This window comes from Tachyglossus aculeatus, chromosome 4 (genome assembly GCF_015852505.1).
Source record: "Tachyglossus aculeatus isolate mTacAcu1 chromosome 4, mTacAcu1.pri, whole genome shotgun sequence".
Classification (NCBI taxonomy): domain Eukaryota; kingdom Metazoa; phylum Chordata; class Mammalia; order Monotremata; family Tachyglossidae; genus Tachyglossus; species Tachyglossus aculeatus.
The window spans coordinates 111,844,691-111,860,397 of NC_052069.1; the positions used below are offsets into that span (position 1 = coordinate 111,844,691).

General features: G+C 49.2%; 1 protein-coding gene across 1 annotated transcript in view; it reads left to right on the forward strand.

Annotated features, from left to right (window-relative positions):
* Nucleotides 1-861: 861 nt before the first annotated feature.
* RALGDS (ral guanine nucleotide dissociation stimulator) overlaps nucleotides 862-15,707 on the forward strand; it is a 49,394-nt gene continuing 34,548 nt past the window's right edge. The window contains exons 1-14 of the mRNA XM_038745669.1: nucleotides 862-866; nucleotides 3,012-3,110; nucleotides 3,445-3,522; nucleotides 3,608-3,973; nucleotides 4,054-4,136; nucleotides 4,227-4,296; nucleotides 4,385-4,467; nucleotides 4,558-4,678; nucleotides 4,723-4,817; nucleotides 4,908-5,040; nucleotides 5,200-5,306; nucleotides 5,397-5,464; nucleotides 5,495-5,596; nucleotides 5,686-5,871. Of these exons, the coding sequence (XP_038601597.1) occupies nucleotides 862-866; nucleotides 3,012-3,110; nucleotides 3,445-3,522; nucleotides 3,608-3,973; nucleotides 4,054-4,136; nucleotides 4,227-4,296; nucleotides 4,385-4,467; nucleotides 4,558-4,678; nucleotides 4,723-4,817; nucleotides 4,908-5,040; nucleotides 5,200-5,306; nucleotides 5,397-5,464; nucleotides 5,495-5,596; nucleotides 5,686-5,871 (1,596 nt within the window). The remainder of the gene's footprint in view (nucleotides 867-3,011; nucleotides 3,111-3,444; nucleotides 3,523-3,607; nucleotides 3,974-4,053; nucleotides 4,137-4,226; nucleotides 4,297-4,384; nucleotides 4,468-4,557; nucleotides 4,679-4,722; nucleotides 4,818-4,907; nucleotides 5,041-5,199; nucleotides 5,307-5,396; nucleotides 5,465-5,494; nucleotides 5,597-5,685; nucleotides 5,872-15,707) is intronic.

A 15,707-nucleotide genomic window follows, 5' to 3' on the forward strand; every position in this document is an offset into this window, starting at 1 on the left:
TTGGTTTGCCCATTTAAAAAAAGGAGGTGACCCCTCTTGCCCCTCTCTTAGAGTGCTATCAAGATAGTTGAGTGAAGGTTTAGCATTCTCAGGAGAATGGTACTAAGTAAACCTACTGCATTTATTACTATCCTGAAGAGACAATTCTTTGCCACCCTCATCAAGGCTGGTCTCCCCTGGACTGGAGGGGGAGAGGGATGGTTTGCTGGGGAGAAGTGAGACTTCTGTTCTACAGGCTTGGCAAAGTTAACTCTTTCTCTGCTGAGGTCTCTGGCTCAGGTCACGACCCAGACACCCTCCAGGCTAGGAAACAGAGGGAGGATGCCTCAGAATGCGCACCCACCACCCTCTCCCTCTCTCTGCCAGCCCCCTTCACTTTATCTTGAAATGCCTCAACTCTGAAACATTAGCTGCCCTTCTCCTGACCAAAGAATCAAATTGCAGCATCTGCTCTATTAACTAGTCTCCCTCTCCCTCCCGATACCCAGCTGAAGCTCTTTGGCCAGTGGGGAGCTCCCCCAATTCCAGTCACTTAGGGGACTCTGTTTCATCTCCTGGCTGCTTTCTCTGGTTTTGGCCCCAATTCCGAGGCCACCTGTGGCAGAGAGAGAATGGACTCCAGCTTCACTTTCCCACTGCCCACCAGGATTTACTCATTGGGTTAAGCTCAAGATCTTCAGCAGGGGAGGAGTGGGTCGAAGGGGCACTGAATTAGGCTTGGGAAACCTTCAACAGCCATTGCCGCTTTAGAAAAGGGGGCTGTGCCAAGAGTTACGGCAGTAGAATTTTGTTCTTGAGTCTACCTTTGGTTCTCTGAATGATCCCCTCGCCTAACTTGTGTCTCCTCTTGCAGACCGGTTGATGTAGTCAGTTTGGGCTCTTCTAATACGTAGAGGCTGTGGAGGGATTTGGTAGTTTCGATTCCACCCCAGGACCCGCTTGCTAGCAGAAAGGCACCTGCAACCTGGATGGAGATGCGACCGGAGCTGAAAAAGGCCCTGCGTTTTCCTCGAGCACTGTGAAAGCCTTACCCTGGCTAAAAATCTCCTAATCTAAAACTAGTGGCCAATTCAGTCCCAATTTGGGCCAGAATTGATCTGAACCTTGTGGGCAGGGAATGTGCCTGAGATCTTGTCGGGTTGTACTCTTCCAAGTGTTCTGCACTAAGTGCTCAATAAATGACATTGATTCATTCTGCTGGGCACACACATTTGCCTTCATGGGCTGCTGAGGACTCTACAAATAATGATGCCTTTTGTTAAGCACTTACTATGTGCAAAGCACTGTTCTAAGCGCTGGATGAATGACAACATTACTGCATCATGCCCCCTTGCATCATGCCCCCTTACCTATTCTGAAATGGGAGATGTTCAGCAACTGTTCTCCTTCCCCCCGCCTTCATGCCAACTTGGAGAAGCAGCATGGCCTTATGGAAAGAGCACGGACTTGGGAGTCAGAGGACCTGAGTTCTAATCCTGTCTCTGCCACATGTCTGCTGCGTGACCTTGGGCAAGTCACTTAACTTCTCTACGCCTCAATCCCCTCATCTGTAAAATGGAGATTAAAGCTGTTGGACCCCATGCTGGACATACACTGTGTCCAGCCTGATGATCTTGTATCTCCGCCCAGTGCTCCAGTGCTTAGTACAGTGCATGGCACATAGTAAGTGCCTAGCAAAACTCTAACTCTTTTCCTCTCTCCCCCATCCCTTTCATTCATTCAATCGTATTTACTATAATAATAATAATAATAATAATAATGATGGCATTTATTAAGCACTTACTACATGCAAAGCACTGTTCTAAGCGCTGGGGAGGTTACAAGGTGATCAGGTTGTCCCACGGGGTGGCTTACAGTCTTAAATCCCTATTTTACAGATGAGGTAACTGAGGCACAGAGAAATGCAGTCACACAGCTGACAATTGGCGGAGCTGGGAGCGCTTACTGGGTGCAGAGTACTGTACTAAGCACTTGGGAAGTACAGGTACAAGAACAAGTCCAGCGCTTAGAACAGTGCTTTGCACATAGTAAGCGCTTAATAAATGCCACCATCATTATTATTATTACAAGTTGGATCCCTTTTATCTCCCCCACCTCTTTTGTTTACTAAGCACTTGGGAAGCACAGGTACAAGTACAAGTCCAGCGCTTAGAACAGTGCTTTGCACATAGTAAGCGCTTAATAAATGCCACCATCATTATTATTATTACAAGTTGGATCCCTTTTATCTCCCCCACCTCTTTTGTTTACTAAGCACTTGGGAAGCACAGGTACAAGTACAAGTCCAGCGCTTAGAACAGTGCTTTGCACACAGTAAGCGCTTTAATAAATGCCATCATCATTATTATTATTATTATAAGTTGGCTCCCTTTTATCTCCCCCACCTCTTTTATTTAAATAAATGGTATTAAGCACTTTCTAGATTAATAATAATTGTGGTATCTGTTAAGCACTTACTATGTGCCAGACACTTTTCTAATCTCTGGGATGGATACAAGGGGGATCAGGTTGGACAAACCTCGACGCCTTAATCCCCATGTAACAGATGAGGGAACTGAGGCACCAAACCTGCCTCCTTTCCCTCTCTTCTGTGTCACCTCCCAGCTCTTGTGTCTGTCTCTTCCGCTGATGTGGCCACTCTCCGCGCCCCGACCCCCCACTAGCCACCTCCCTTCCAGCTCCGGTAGATCCATCCCGGGTTTTGCCTTCCCCTAGGCCCCGCCTCCTTCTCCTCCTCCTCCTCAGCTCCCGCTCCGGACCGCAATCCGGCCCGAGTTTCAGTCGGAGCTCCGCTCCGCGCTTCGGTCCTTACTCCAGCCTGCGGTTTAGTCTAAGCTAGGATCCGCGCTCCGGTCCTTACTCCAGCCTGAGCTCCGCTCCGCGCTCAGGTCTGCACTTCGCTCCGCTATCCGGTCCTTACTTCAGTTTGTGTTCCGCGCTCCAGCCCGCGGTTTAGTCTGAGCTCCGCTCCGCGCTCCGGTCGTAACTCCAGCCTGCGCTCCGCGCTCCAGCCCGCGTCTTAGTTTGAGCTGGGGTCCGCGCTCCGGTCCTTACTCCAGCCTGAGTTCCGCTGTGCGGTCCGGTTCTCACTCCAACCTGCGCTCCTACCTGTAATCCAGCCCGCGGTTTAGTCTGCGCTTTGGTCCGCGTTCCGGTCCTTACTCCAGCCTGCGCTCCGCGCTCCAACTTGTGGTTTAGTCTGAGCTTTGGTCCGCGCTCCAACTCGTGGTTTAGTCTGAGCTTTGGTCCGCGCTCGTGTCCTTGCTCCAGCCCGCGGCTTAGTCCAAGTTTGGCTCCGCGGTCCGGTCCTTACCCCACCCGAGTTGCGCTCCGCGGTCCGGTCCTTACTTCAACCTGCGCTCAATGGCCCAGCCCGCGGTTTAGTCCGAGCTCCAGTCCGCGGTCTGGTCCTTACCCCAACCTGCGCTCCGCTCCTTAATCCAGCCCGCGGTTTAGTCCGAGCTCCAGTCCGCGGTCCGTTCCGTACTCCAGCCTGCGCTCCGCGGTCCAGCCCGCGGCTTAGTCTGAGCTCCGGTCCGCGTTCCAGTCCTTACTCCGGCCTGAGCTCCGGTCTTTACCCCAACCTGCGCTCCGCTCCGTGATCCAGCCCGCGGTTTAGTCCGAGCTCCGCTCCGCGGTCCGTTCCTTACTCCGGCCTGCGCTCCGCTCTGCGGTCCGTTCCTTACTCCGGCCTGCGCTCCGCTCCGCGCTCCAGCCCGCGGTTTAGTCCGAGCTCCGCTCCGCGGTCCGTTCCTTACTCCGGCCTGCGCTCCGCTCTGCGGTCCGTTCCTTACTCCGGCCTGCGCTCCGCTCCGCGCTCCAGCCCGCGGTTTAGTCTGAGCTCCGGTCCGCGTTCCGTTCCTTACTCCGGCCTGCGCTCCAGCCCGCGGTTTAGTGTGAGCTCCGGTCCGCGGTCCGGTCCTTGCCGCAGCCTGCGCTCCGCGCTCCAGCCCGCGGCTTACTCTGAGCTGGGGTCCGCGGTCCGGTCCTTACCCCAACCTGCGCTCCGCGGTCCAGCCCGCGGTTCAGTCCGCGCTCCGGTCCGCGTTCCAGTCCCTACTCCGGCCTGAGCTCCGGTCCTTACCCCAACCTGCGCTCCGCTCCGCGATCCAGCCCGCGGTTTAATCCGAACTCCGGTCCGTTCCTTACTCCGGCCTGCGCTCCGCTCCGGGGTCCAGCCCGCGGTTTAGTCCGAGCTCCGGTCCGCGGTCCGCTCCTTGCCGCAGCCTGCGCTCTGCGGTTTAGTCCGCGCTCCGCTCCGCGGTCCGCTCCTTACCCCAACCTGCGCTCCGCTCCGTGGTTTAGTCCGAGCTCCGGTCCGCGGTTCGCTCCTTACCCCAACCTGCGCTCCGCGGTTCAGTCCGCGCTCCGGTCCGCGTTCCAGTCCTTACTCCGGCCTGAGCTCCGGTCCTTACCCCAACCTGCGCTCCGCTCCGCGATCCAGCCCGCGGTTTAATCCGAGCTCCGGTCCGTTCCTTACTCCGGCCTGCGCTCCGGTCCATGGTCCAGCCCGCGGTTTAGTGTGAGCTCCGGTCCGCGGTCCGGTCCTTACCGCAGCCTGCGCTCCGCGGTCCAGCCTGCGGCTTAGTCTGAGCTGGGGTCCGCGGGCCGCTCCTTACCCCAATCTGCGCTCCGCGGTCCAGCCCGCGGCTCAGTTTGAGCTCCGCTCCGCGTTCCAGTCCGTGCTCCGGTCCTTACCCCAACCTGCGCTCCGTGATCCAGCCCGCGCTTTAGTCCGAGCTCCGCTCCGCGTTCCGTTCCTTACTCCGGCCTGCGCTCCGCTCCGCGATCCAGCCCGCGGTTTAATCCGAGCTCCGGTCCGTTCCTTACTCCGGCCTGCGCTCCGGTCCATGGTCCAGCCCGCGGTTTAGTGTGAGCTCCGGTCCGCGGTCCGGTCCTTGCCGCAGCCTGCGCTCCGCGGTCCAGCCTGCGGCTTAGTCTGAGCTGGGGTCCGCGGGCCGCTCCTTACCCCAATCTGCGCTCCGCGGTCCAGCCCGCGGCTCAGTTTGAGCTCCGCTCCGCGTTCCAGTCCGTGCTCCGGTCCTTACCCCAACCTGCGCTCCGTGATCCAGCCCGCGCTTTAGTCCGAGCTCCGCTCCGCGGTCCGTTCCTTACTCCGGCCTGCGCTCCGCTCCGTGGTTTAGTCCGAGCTCCGGTCCGCGGTCCGCTCCTTACCCCAACCTGCGCTCCGCGGTTCAGTCCGCGCTCCGGCCCGCGTTCCAGTCCTTACTCCGGCCGGAGCTCCGGTCCTTACCCCAACCTGCGCTCCGCTCCGCGATCCAGCCCGCGGTTTAATCCGAGCTCCGGTCCGGTCCTTACTCCGGCCTGCGCTCCGCTCCGGGGTCCAGCCCGCGGTTTAGTCCGAGCTCCGGTCCGCGGTCCGGTCCTTGCCGCAGCCTGCGCTCCGCGGTTTAGTCCGCGCTCCGCTCCGCGGTCCGCTCCTTACCGCAACCTGCGCTCCGCGGTCCGGTCCGCGGTCCGGTCCTCGCCTTAGCCCGCGGTCGGCGGTGCATCCCCGCGGCGGAGATGCGGCGGGGCCGGGGGGCGGGGGCCGGGGCGGCTCCCGCGGGGCGCCGCTGATGGGGCGGCTGATGCGGTCGGAGGCGGAGCCCCCCCGCTGCTCCCCCCGGTGCTCCCCCCGGTCCTCCCGCTCCCGCTCCTCCCGCGGCCGGGGGTCCGGGGCAGCATGATCCCGGGGGCCCCGGGGGCGGCGGGGGCGGCGGCGGGGGCCCCGCCGACACCATGTTCCCCGGGACCCGGCGGAGCCGCAGCCTGTGGGACGCCGTGCGGCTCGAGCTGGGCGCCGCCGGCCCCTGCCCCGTCGTGCTCAACAGTTTCACCCAGCTGGACCCCGACCTGCCCCGACTCGAGGTGAGACACCCCCCACCCCCCCAAAAAAAACCCGCCCGCCGTACTCCTTGAGTGCCTGCTTCTCGAGGTGACACCCCCCCCCCAAAAAAAACCCCCAAAAACCCGCCCGCCGTACTCCTTGAGTGCCTGCTTAATAAACGCCATTATTATTAGCCGATAATCACCCATCCGATCGTATTTGTTGAGCGCTTACTGTAGGGACTGTCTCTATATCAATCAATCAATCGTAATAATCACCCATCCGAGCGTATTTATTGAGCGCTTACTGGAGGGACTGTCTCTGTATCAATCAATCAATCCTATTATTAGCCAATAATCACCCATCCGAGCGTATTTATTGAGCGCTTACTGTAGGGACTGTCTCTATATCAATCAATCAATCGTAATAATCACCTATCCAAGCGTATGTATTGAGCGCTTACTGTAGGGACTGTCTCTATATCAGTCAATCAATCCTATTATTAGCCAATAATCACCCATCCGATCGTATTTACTGAGCGCTTACTGTAGGGACTGTCTATCAATCAGTCAATCGTATTATTAGCCAATAATCACCCATCCGAGCGTATTTATTGAGCGCTCCCTGTAGGGACTGTCTCTATATCAATCGATCAGTCAATCGTATTATTAGCCAATAATCACCCATCCGATTGTATTTATTGAGCGCTCACTGTAGGGACTGTCTCTATATCAATCAATCAATCCTATTATTAGCCAGTAATCACCCACCCGAGCGTATTTATTGAGCGCTTCCTGTAGGGACTGTCTCTATATCAATCAGTCAATCCTATTATTAGCCAGTAATCACCCATCCGAGCGTATTTATTGAGCGCTTACTGTAGGGACTGTCTCTGTATCAATCAATTGTATTATTAGCCAATAATCACCCATCCGAGCGTATTTACTGAGCGCTTACTGTAGGGACTGTCTCTATATCCATCAGTCAATCGTAATAATCACCCATCCAAGCGTATTTATTGAGCTCTTACTGTAGGGACTGTCTCTGTATCAATCAGTCAATCGTATTATTAGCCAATAATCACCCATCCAGTCGTATTTATTGAGCGCTTACTGTAGGGACTGTCTCTATATCAATCGTATTATTAGCCAATAATCACCCATCCGAGCGTATTTATTGAGGGCTCACTGTAGGGACTGTCTCTATATCAATCAATCAATCGTATTATTAGCCAATAATCACCCATCCGAGCGTATTTGTTGAGCGCTTACTGTAGGGACTGTCTATATCAATCAATCAATCGTAATAATCACCCATCCAAGCGTATTTATTGAGGGCTTACTGTAGGGGCTGTCTCTATATCAATCAATCGTATTATTAGCTAATAATCACCCATCCGAGCGTATTGAGCGCTTACTGTAGGGACTGTCTCTATATCAATCAATCGTTTTATTAGCCAATAATCACCCACCCGAGCGTATTTATTGAGCACTTACTGTAGGGACTGTCTCTATATCAATCAATCAATCGTATTATTAGCCAATAATCACCCATCCGAGCGTATTTATTGAGCGCTTACTGTAGGGACTATCTCTATATCAATCAGTCAATCGTATTATTAGCCAGTAATCACCCATCCGATCGTATTTACTGAGCGCTTACTGTAGGGACTGTCTATCAATCAGTCAATCGTATTATTAGCCAACAATCACCCATCCGAGCGTATTTATTGAGCGCTTACTGTAGGGACTGTCTCTATATCAATCAATCAATCGTAATAATCACCCATCCAAGCGTATTTATTGAGCGCTTACTGTAGGGACTGTCTCTATATCAATCAGTCAATCGTAATAATCACCCATCCAAGCGTATTTATTGAGCGCTTGCTGTAGGGACTGTCTCTATATCAATCAATCAATCAATCGTAATAATCACCAATCCGAGCATATTTATTGAGCGCTTACCGTAGGGACTGTCTCCATATCAATCAATCAATCGTATTATTAGCCAGTAATCACCCATCCGAGCGTATTTATTGAGCGCTTACTGTAGGGACTGTCTCTGTATCAATCAATCAATCCTATTATTAGCCAGTAATCACCCATCCGATCATATTTACTGAGCGCTTACTGTAGGGACTGTCTATCAATCAGTCAATCGTATTATTAGCCAATAATCACCCATCCGAGCGTATTTACTGAGCGCTTACTGTAGGGACTGTCTCTATATCCATCAGTCAATCGTAATAATCACCCATCCAAGCGTATTTATTGAGCTCTTACTGTAGGGACTGTCTCTGTATCAATCAGTCAATCGTATTATTAGCCAATAATCACCCATCCAGTCGTATTTATTGAGCGCTTACTGTAGGGACTGTCTCTATATCAATCGTATTATTAGCCAATAATCACCCATCCGAGCGTATTTATTGAGCGCTCACTGTAGGGACTGTCTCTATATCAATCAATCAATCGTATTATTAGCCAATAATCGCCCATCCGATCGTATTTGTTGAGCGCTTACTGTAGGGACTGTCTATATCAATCAATCAATCATAATAATCACCCATCCAAGCGTATTTATTGAGGGCTTACTGTAGGGGCTGTCTCTATATCAATCAATCGTATTATTAGCCAATAATCACCCATCCGAGCGTATTTATTGAGCGCTTACTGTAGGGACTGTCTCTGTATCAATCGATCAATCCTATTATTAGCCAATAATCACCCATCCGATCGTATTTACTGAGCGCTTACTGTAGGGACTGTCTATCAATCAGTCAATCGTATTATTAGCCAATAATCACCCATCCGAGCGTATTTATTGAGCGCTTACCGTAGGGACTGTCTCTATATCAATCGTATTATTAGCCAATAATCACCCATCCGAGCGTATTTATTGAGCACTTACTGTAGGGACTGTCTCTATATCAATCAGTCAATCGTATTATTAGCCACCAATCACCCATCCGAGCGTATTTATTGAGCGCTTACTGTAGGGACTGTCTCTATATCAATCAGTCAATCGTAATAATCACCCATCCAAGCGTATTTATTGAGCGCTTACTGTAGGGACTGTCTCTGTATCAATCAATCAATCCTATTATTAGCCAGTAATCACCCATCCAAGCGTATTTACTGAGCGCTTACTGTAGGGACTGTCTCTATATCAATCGATCAATCGTATTATTAGCCAATAATCACCCATCCGAGCGTATTTATTGAGCGCTTACTGTAGGGACTGTCTCTATATCAATCAATCAATCGTAATAATCACCCATCCAAGCGTATTTATTGAGCGCTTACTGTAGGGACTGTCTCTATATCAATCAATCAATCGTATTATTAGCCAATAATCACCCATCCGATCGTATTTACTGAGCGCTTACTGTAGGGACTGTCTATCAATCAGTCAATCGTATTATTAGCCAATAATCACCCATCCGAGCGTATTTATTGAGCGCTTACCGTAGGGACTGTCTCTATATCAATCGTATTATTAGCCAATAATCACCCATCCGAGCGTATTTATTGAGCACTTACTGTAGGGACTGTCTCTATATCAATCAGTCAATCGTATTATTAGCCACCAATCACCCATCCGAGCGTATTTATTGAGCGCTTACTGTAGGGACTGTCTCTATATCAATCAGTCAATCGTAATAATCACCCATCCAAGCGTATTTATTGAGCGCTTACTGTAGGGACTGTCTCTGTATCAATCAATCAATCCTATTATTAGCCAGTAATCACCCATCCAAGCGTATTTACTGAGCGCTTACTGTAGGGACTGTCTCTATATCAATCGATCAATCGTATTATTAGCCAATAATCACCCATCCGAGCGTATTTATTGAGCGCTTACTGTAGGGACTGTCTCTATATCAATCAATCAATCGTAATAATCACCCATCCAAGCGTATTTATTGAGCGCTTACTGTAGGGACTGTCTCTATATCAATCAATCAATCGTATTATTAGCCAATAATCACCCATCCGAGTGTATTGAGCGCTTACTGTAGGGACTGTCTCTATATCAGTCAATCGTATTATTAGCCAATAATCACCCATCCGAGCGTATTTATTGAGCGCTTACTTTAGGGACTGTCTCTATATCAATCAATCCTATTATTAGCCAATAATCACCCATCCGATCGTATTTATTGAGCGCTTACCGTAGGGACTGTCTCTATATCAATCAATCAATTGTATTATTAGGCAATAATCACCCATCCAAGCGTATTTATTGAGCACTTACTGTAGGGACTGTCTCTATATCAATCAATCACAATAATCACCCATCCGAGCGTATGTATTGAGCGCTTACTGTAGGGACTGTCTCTATATCAATCAATCAATCGTATTATTAGCCAATAATCACCCATCCGATCGTATTTATTGAGCGCTTACTGTAGGGACTGTCTCTATATCAGTCAATCGTATTATTAGCCAATAATCACCCATCCGATCGTATTTATTGAGCGCTTACTGTAGGGACTGTCTCTATATCAATCAGTCAATCGTATTATTAGCCAGTAATCACCCATCCGAGCGTATTTATTGAGCGCTTACTGTAGGGACTGTCTCTAAATCAATCAATCAATCGTATTATTAGCCAGTAATCACCCATCCGAGCGTATTTATTGAGCACTTACTGTAGGGACTGTCTCTATATCAATCAGTCAATCGTATTACTAGCCACCAATCACCCATCCGAGCGTATTTATTGAGCACTTACTGTAGGGACTGTCTCTATATCAATCAGTCAATCGTAATAATCACCCATCCAAGCGTATTTATTGAGCGCTTACTGTAGGGACTGTCTCTATATCAATCAGTCAATCGTAATAATCACCCATCCAAGCGTATTTATTGAGCGCTTACTGTAGGGACTGTCTCTGTATCAATCAATCAATCCTATTATTAGCCAGTAATCACCCATCCGATCGTATTTACTGAGCGCTTACTGTAGGGACTGTCTATCAATCAGTCAATCGTATTATTAGCCAATAATCACCCATCCGAGCGTATTTATTGAGCGCTTACTGTAGGGACTGTCTCTATATCAATCAATCAATCGTAATAATCACCCATCCAAGCGTATTTATTGAGCGCTTACTGTAGGGACTGTCTCTGTATCAATCAATCAATCGTATTATTAGCCAATAATCACCCACCCGAGCGTATTTATTGAGCGCTTACTGTAGGGACTGTCTCTATATCAATCAGTCAATCGTAATAATCACCCATCCAAGCGTATTTATTGAGCGCTTACTGTAGGTACTGTCTCTGTATCAATCAATCAATCCTATTATTAGCCAGTAATCACCCATCCGATCGTATTTACTGAGCGCTTACTGTAGGGACTGTCTATCAATCAGTCAATCGTATTATTAGCCAATAATCACCCATCCGAGCGTATTTATTGAGCGCTTACTGTAGGGACTGTCTCTATATCAATCAATCAATCGTAATAATCACCCATCCAAGCGTATTTATTGAGCGCTTACTGTAGGGACTGTCTCTGTATCAATCAATCAATCGTATTATTAGCCAATAATCACCCACCCGAGCGTATTTATTGAGCGCTTCCTGTAGGGACTGTCTCTATATCAATCAGTCAATCGTATTATTAGCCAGTAATCACCCATCCGAGCGTATTTATTGAGTGCTTACTGTAGGGACTGTCTCTATATCAATCAATCATATTATTAGCCAATAATCACCCATCCGAGCGTATTTATTGAGCGCTTACCGTAGGGACTGTCTCTATATCAATCAATCAATTGTATTATTAGGCAATAATCACCCATCCGATCGTATTTATTGAGCGCTTACTGTAGGGACTGTCTCTATATCAATTGTATTTATTGAGCGCTTACTGTGTGCAGAGCACTGGACTAAGCGCTTGGGAAGTACAGTTAGCAACATAGACAGTCCCTACCCAACAGTGGGCTCACAGTCTAGAAGGGGGAGACGGAGAACAAAACCAAACATACTAACAAAATAAAATAAATAGAGTAGATATGTACAAGTAGACTGTGAGCCCACTGTTGGGTAGGGACTGTCTCTATATGTTGCAAACTTGTACTTCCCAAGCGCTTAGTACAGTGCTCTGCGCACAGTAAGCGCTCAATAAATATGGTTGATGATAAATAAATGGAGTAATAAATATGTACAAACATATGTACATATATACAGGTGCTGTGGGGAAGGGAAGGAGGTAAGAAGCGGGGGATGGAGAGGGGGATGAGAGGGAGAGGAAGGAGGGGGCTCAGTCTGGGAAGCCCTCCTGGAGGAGGTGAGCTCTCAGTAGGGCCTTGAAGGGAGGAAGAGAGCTAGCTTGGCGGATGGGCAGAGGGAGGGCATTCCAGGCCCGGGGGATGACGTGGGCCAGGGGTCGATGTCGGGACAGGCGAGAACGAGGTACGGTGAGCGCTCAATAAATACGATTGATTGATTGCAAAGCACTGCATTAAGCACCTGGTAAGGACAGTTTATGTGTTTTACTTGTACGTATTCTATTTATTTTATTTTGTTAATTTATTTTGTTGTCTGCCTCCCCCTTCTAGACTGTGAGCCCACTGTTGGGTGGGGACTGTCTCTAGATGTTGCCGACTTGGACTTCCCAAGCGCTTAGTCCAGCACTCAGTAAATACAATCGAATGAGTGAGGGAATAAGTCGCCAACAGCTAGAGACGGTCCCGACCCATTCATTCAATTGTATTTATTGAGCGCTTACTACGTGCAGAGCACTGGACTAAGTGCTTAGGAAGTACAAGTCGCCAACGGATGGAGACGGTCCCGACCCCTTCATTCAATCATATTGAGCGCTTACTATGTGCAGAGCACTGGACTAAGCGCTTGGGTAGGACAAGTCGCCAACAGAGACGGTCCCGACCCATTTGTTCATTCAATCATATTTATTGAGCGCTTACTATGTGCAGAGCACTGGACTAAGCACTTGGGTAGGACAAGTCGCCAACAGAGACGGTCCCGACCCATTCGTTCATTCAATCATATTTATTGAGCACTTACTATGTGCAGAGCACTGGACTAAGCGCTTGGGAAGTACAAGTCGCCAACAGAGACAGTCCCGACCCATTCATTCAATCGTATTTATTGAACACTTACTATGTGCAGAGCACTGGACTAAGCGCTTGGGAAGGACAAGTCGCCAACAGAGACAGTCCCGACCCATTCATTCAATCGTATTTATTGAACACTTACTATGTGCAGAGCACTGGACTAAGCGCTTGGGAAGGACAAGTCGCCAACAGCTAGATGGTCCCAACCCTTCATTCAATCACATTGAGCACTTACTATGTGCAGAGCACTGGACTAAGTGCTTGGGAAGGACAAGTTGCCAACAGTTAGAGATGGTCCCAACCCTTCATTCAGTCATATTGAGCGCTTACTATGTGCAGAGCACTGGACTAAGTGCTTGCGAAGTACAAGTCGCCAACAGAGACAGTCCTGACCCATTCATTCATTCAATCATATTTATTGAGCGCTTACTGTGTGCAGAGCACTGGACAGCGCTTGGGAAGTACAAGTCGCCAACAGATTGAGACGGTCCCGACCCCTTCATTCAATCATATTGAGCGCTTACTATGTGCAGAGCACTGGACTAAGCGCTTGGGAAGTACAAGTCGCCAACAGAGACAGTCCCTACCCATTCATTCATTCAATCATATTTATTGAGCGCTTTCTATGTGCAAAGCACTGGACTAAGCACTTGGGAAGGACAAGTCACCAACAGAAAGAGAAGGTCCCGACCCATTCATTCATTCAATCGTACTTATTGAGCGCTTTCTATGTGCAAAGCACTGGACTAAGCGCTTGGGAAGGACAAGTCGCCAACAGAAAGAGACGGTCCCGACCCATTCATTCATTCATGCAGTAGTGCTTATTGAGCGCTTACTATGTGTAGAGCACTGGACTAAGCGCTTGGGAAGTACAAGTCGCCAACAGAAGGAGACGGTCCCGACCCATTCAGTCGTATTTATTGAGCACTTACTGTGTGCAGAGCACTGGACTAAGTGCTTGGGAAGTACAAGTTGCCAACAGAGACGGTCCCGATCCATTTATTCATTCAATCGTATTTATTGAGCGCTGACTGTGTACAGAGCACTGGACTAAGTGCTTGGGAAGTACAAGTCACCAACAGAGACAGTCCCTACCCATTCATTCATTCAATCATATTTATTGATCACTTGCTATGTGCAGAGCACTGGACTAAAAGCTTGGGAAGTACAAGTCGGCATTAGATAGAGAAGGTCCCGACCCATTCATTCAGTCATATTTATTGAGTGCTTACTATGTGCACAGCACTGGACTAAGCGCTTGAGAAATACAGGTCACCAACAGATAGAGACAGTCCCGACCCATTCATTCAGTCATATTATTGAGCGCTAACTATGTGCAGAGCACTGGACGAAGCACTTGGGAAATACAAGTCGCCAACAGATAGAGACGGTCCCGGCCCATTCATTCATTTAATCATATTTATTGAGCGCCGACTGTGTGCAGAGCACTGGACTAAACGCTTGGGAAGTACAAGTCGCCAACAGATAGAGACGGTCCCTACCCCACAACGGGCTCACAGTCTAGAAGGGGGAGGCAGACAACAAAACAAAATAAGTAGATGGGTGTAAGAATTCAATTCAATCGTATTAAGCGCTGACTGTGTGCAGAGCACTGTAATTGGGAAGTATAAGTCGGCAACAGATAGAGATGGTCCCTACCCAGTAACGGGCCCACAGTCTAGAAGGGGGAGACAGACAACAAAACAAGACATGGAGACAGGTGTCAAAGTCATCAGAACAAATAGAATTCATTCATTCAATTGTATTTATTGAGCACTTACTGTGTGTGAGGCACTGGACTAAGAGCTTGGGAAGTACAAGTCGGCAACAGATAGAGATGGTCCTGACCCCACAACAGGCTCACAGTCTAGAAGAAGCAGTGTGGCTCAGTGGAAAGAGCGTGGGCTTTGGAGTCAGTGGTCATGGGTTCAAATTCCGGATCCGCCAATCAGTGGTCATGGGTTCAAATCCCGGCTCCGCCGGTTGTCAGCTGTGTGACCTTGGGCAAGTCACTTAACTTCTCTGTGCCTCAGTTCCGTCATCTGTAAAATGGGAATTGACTGTGAGCCCCCCATGGGACAATGTGATCACCTTGTATCCCCCCAGTGTTTAGAACAGTGCTTTGCACATAATAAGCGCTTAATAAATGCCATCATTATTATTATTATTATCATTAGAAGGGGGAGACGGACAACAAAACAAAGCGATTGAATGAATGCTTGGCACATAGAGAAGCAGCGTGGTTTAGTGACAAGAGCCTGGACTTGGGAGTCAGAGGATGTGGGTTCTAATCCTGAATCTGCCACTTGTCAGCTGTGTGACTTTGGGCAAGTCACTTCACTTCTCTGCACCTCAGTTCCCTCATCTGTCAAATGGGGATTCAGACTGTAGAGCCCCACATGGAACAACCTGATTACCTTGTATCTATCCAAGGGCTTAGAACAGTGCCTGGCACATAGTAAGCGCTTAACAAATGACATCATCATTATTGTTATTATAACAAATACCATTATTATTATTATTATAGTAAGTGCTTAAAAAATACCATAGTTATTATGATGATGATTAACAGGGAGGAGGCTTTGCCTTGACTCGAGGTGCCTCTGCGGGTCTGCAATTTTAAGAGTGGTCCCGGGCAGGATTTAGGACCCCAGAGCTTGCCCTCTGGGGGTCATGCCTGTTATTCAGTAGTGGGCACGTCAATCATCGATCACCCCCTGCCCCCAGAAGGCTTGGCACAGATGTCGGATTGAGAGGAATGGATTCAGGACCTAGGGGAGGTCCACAATG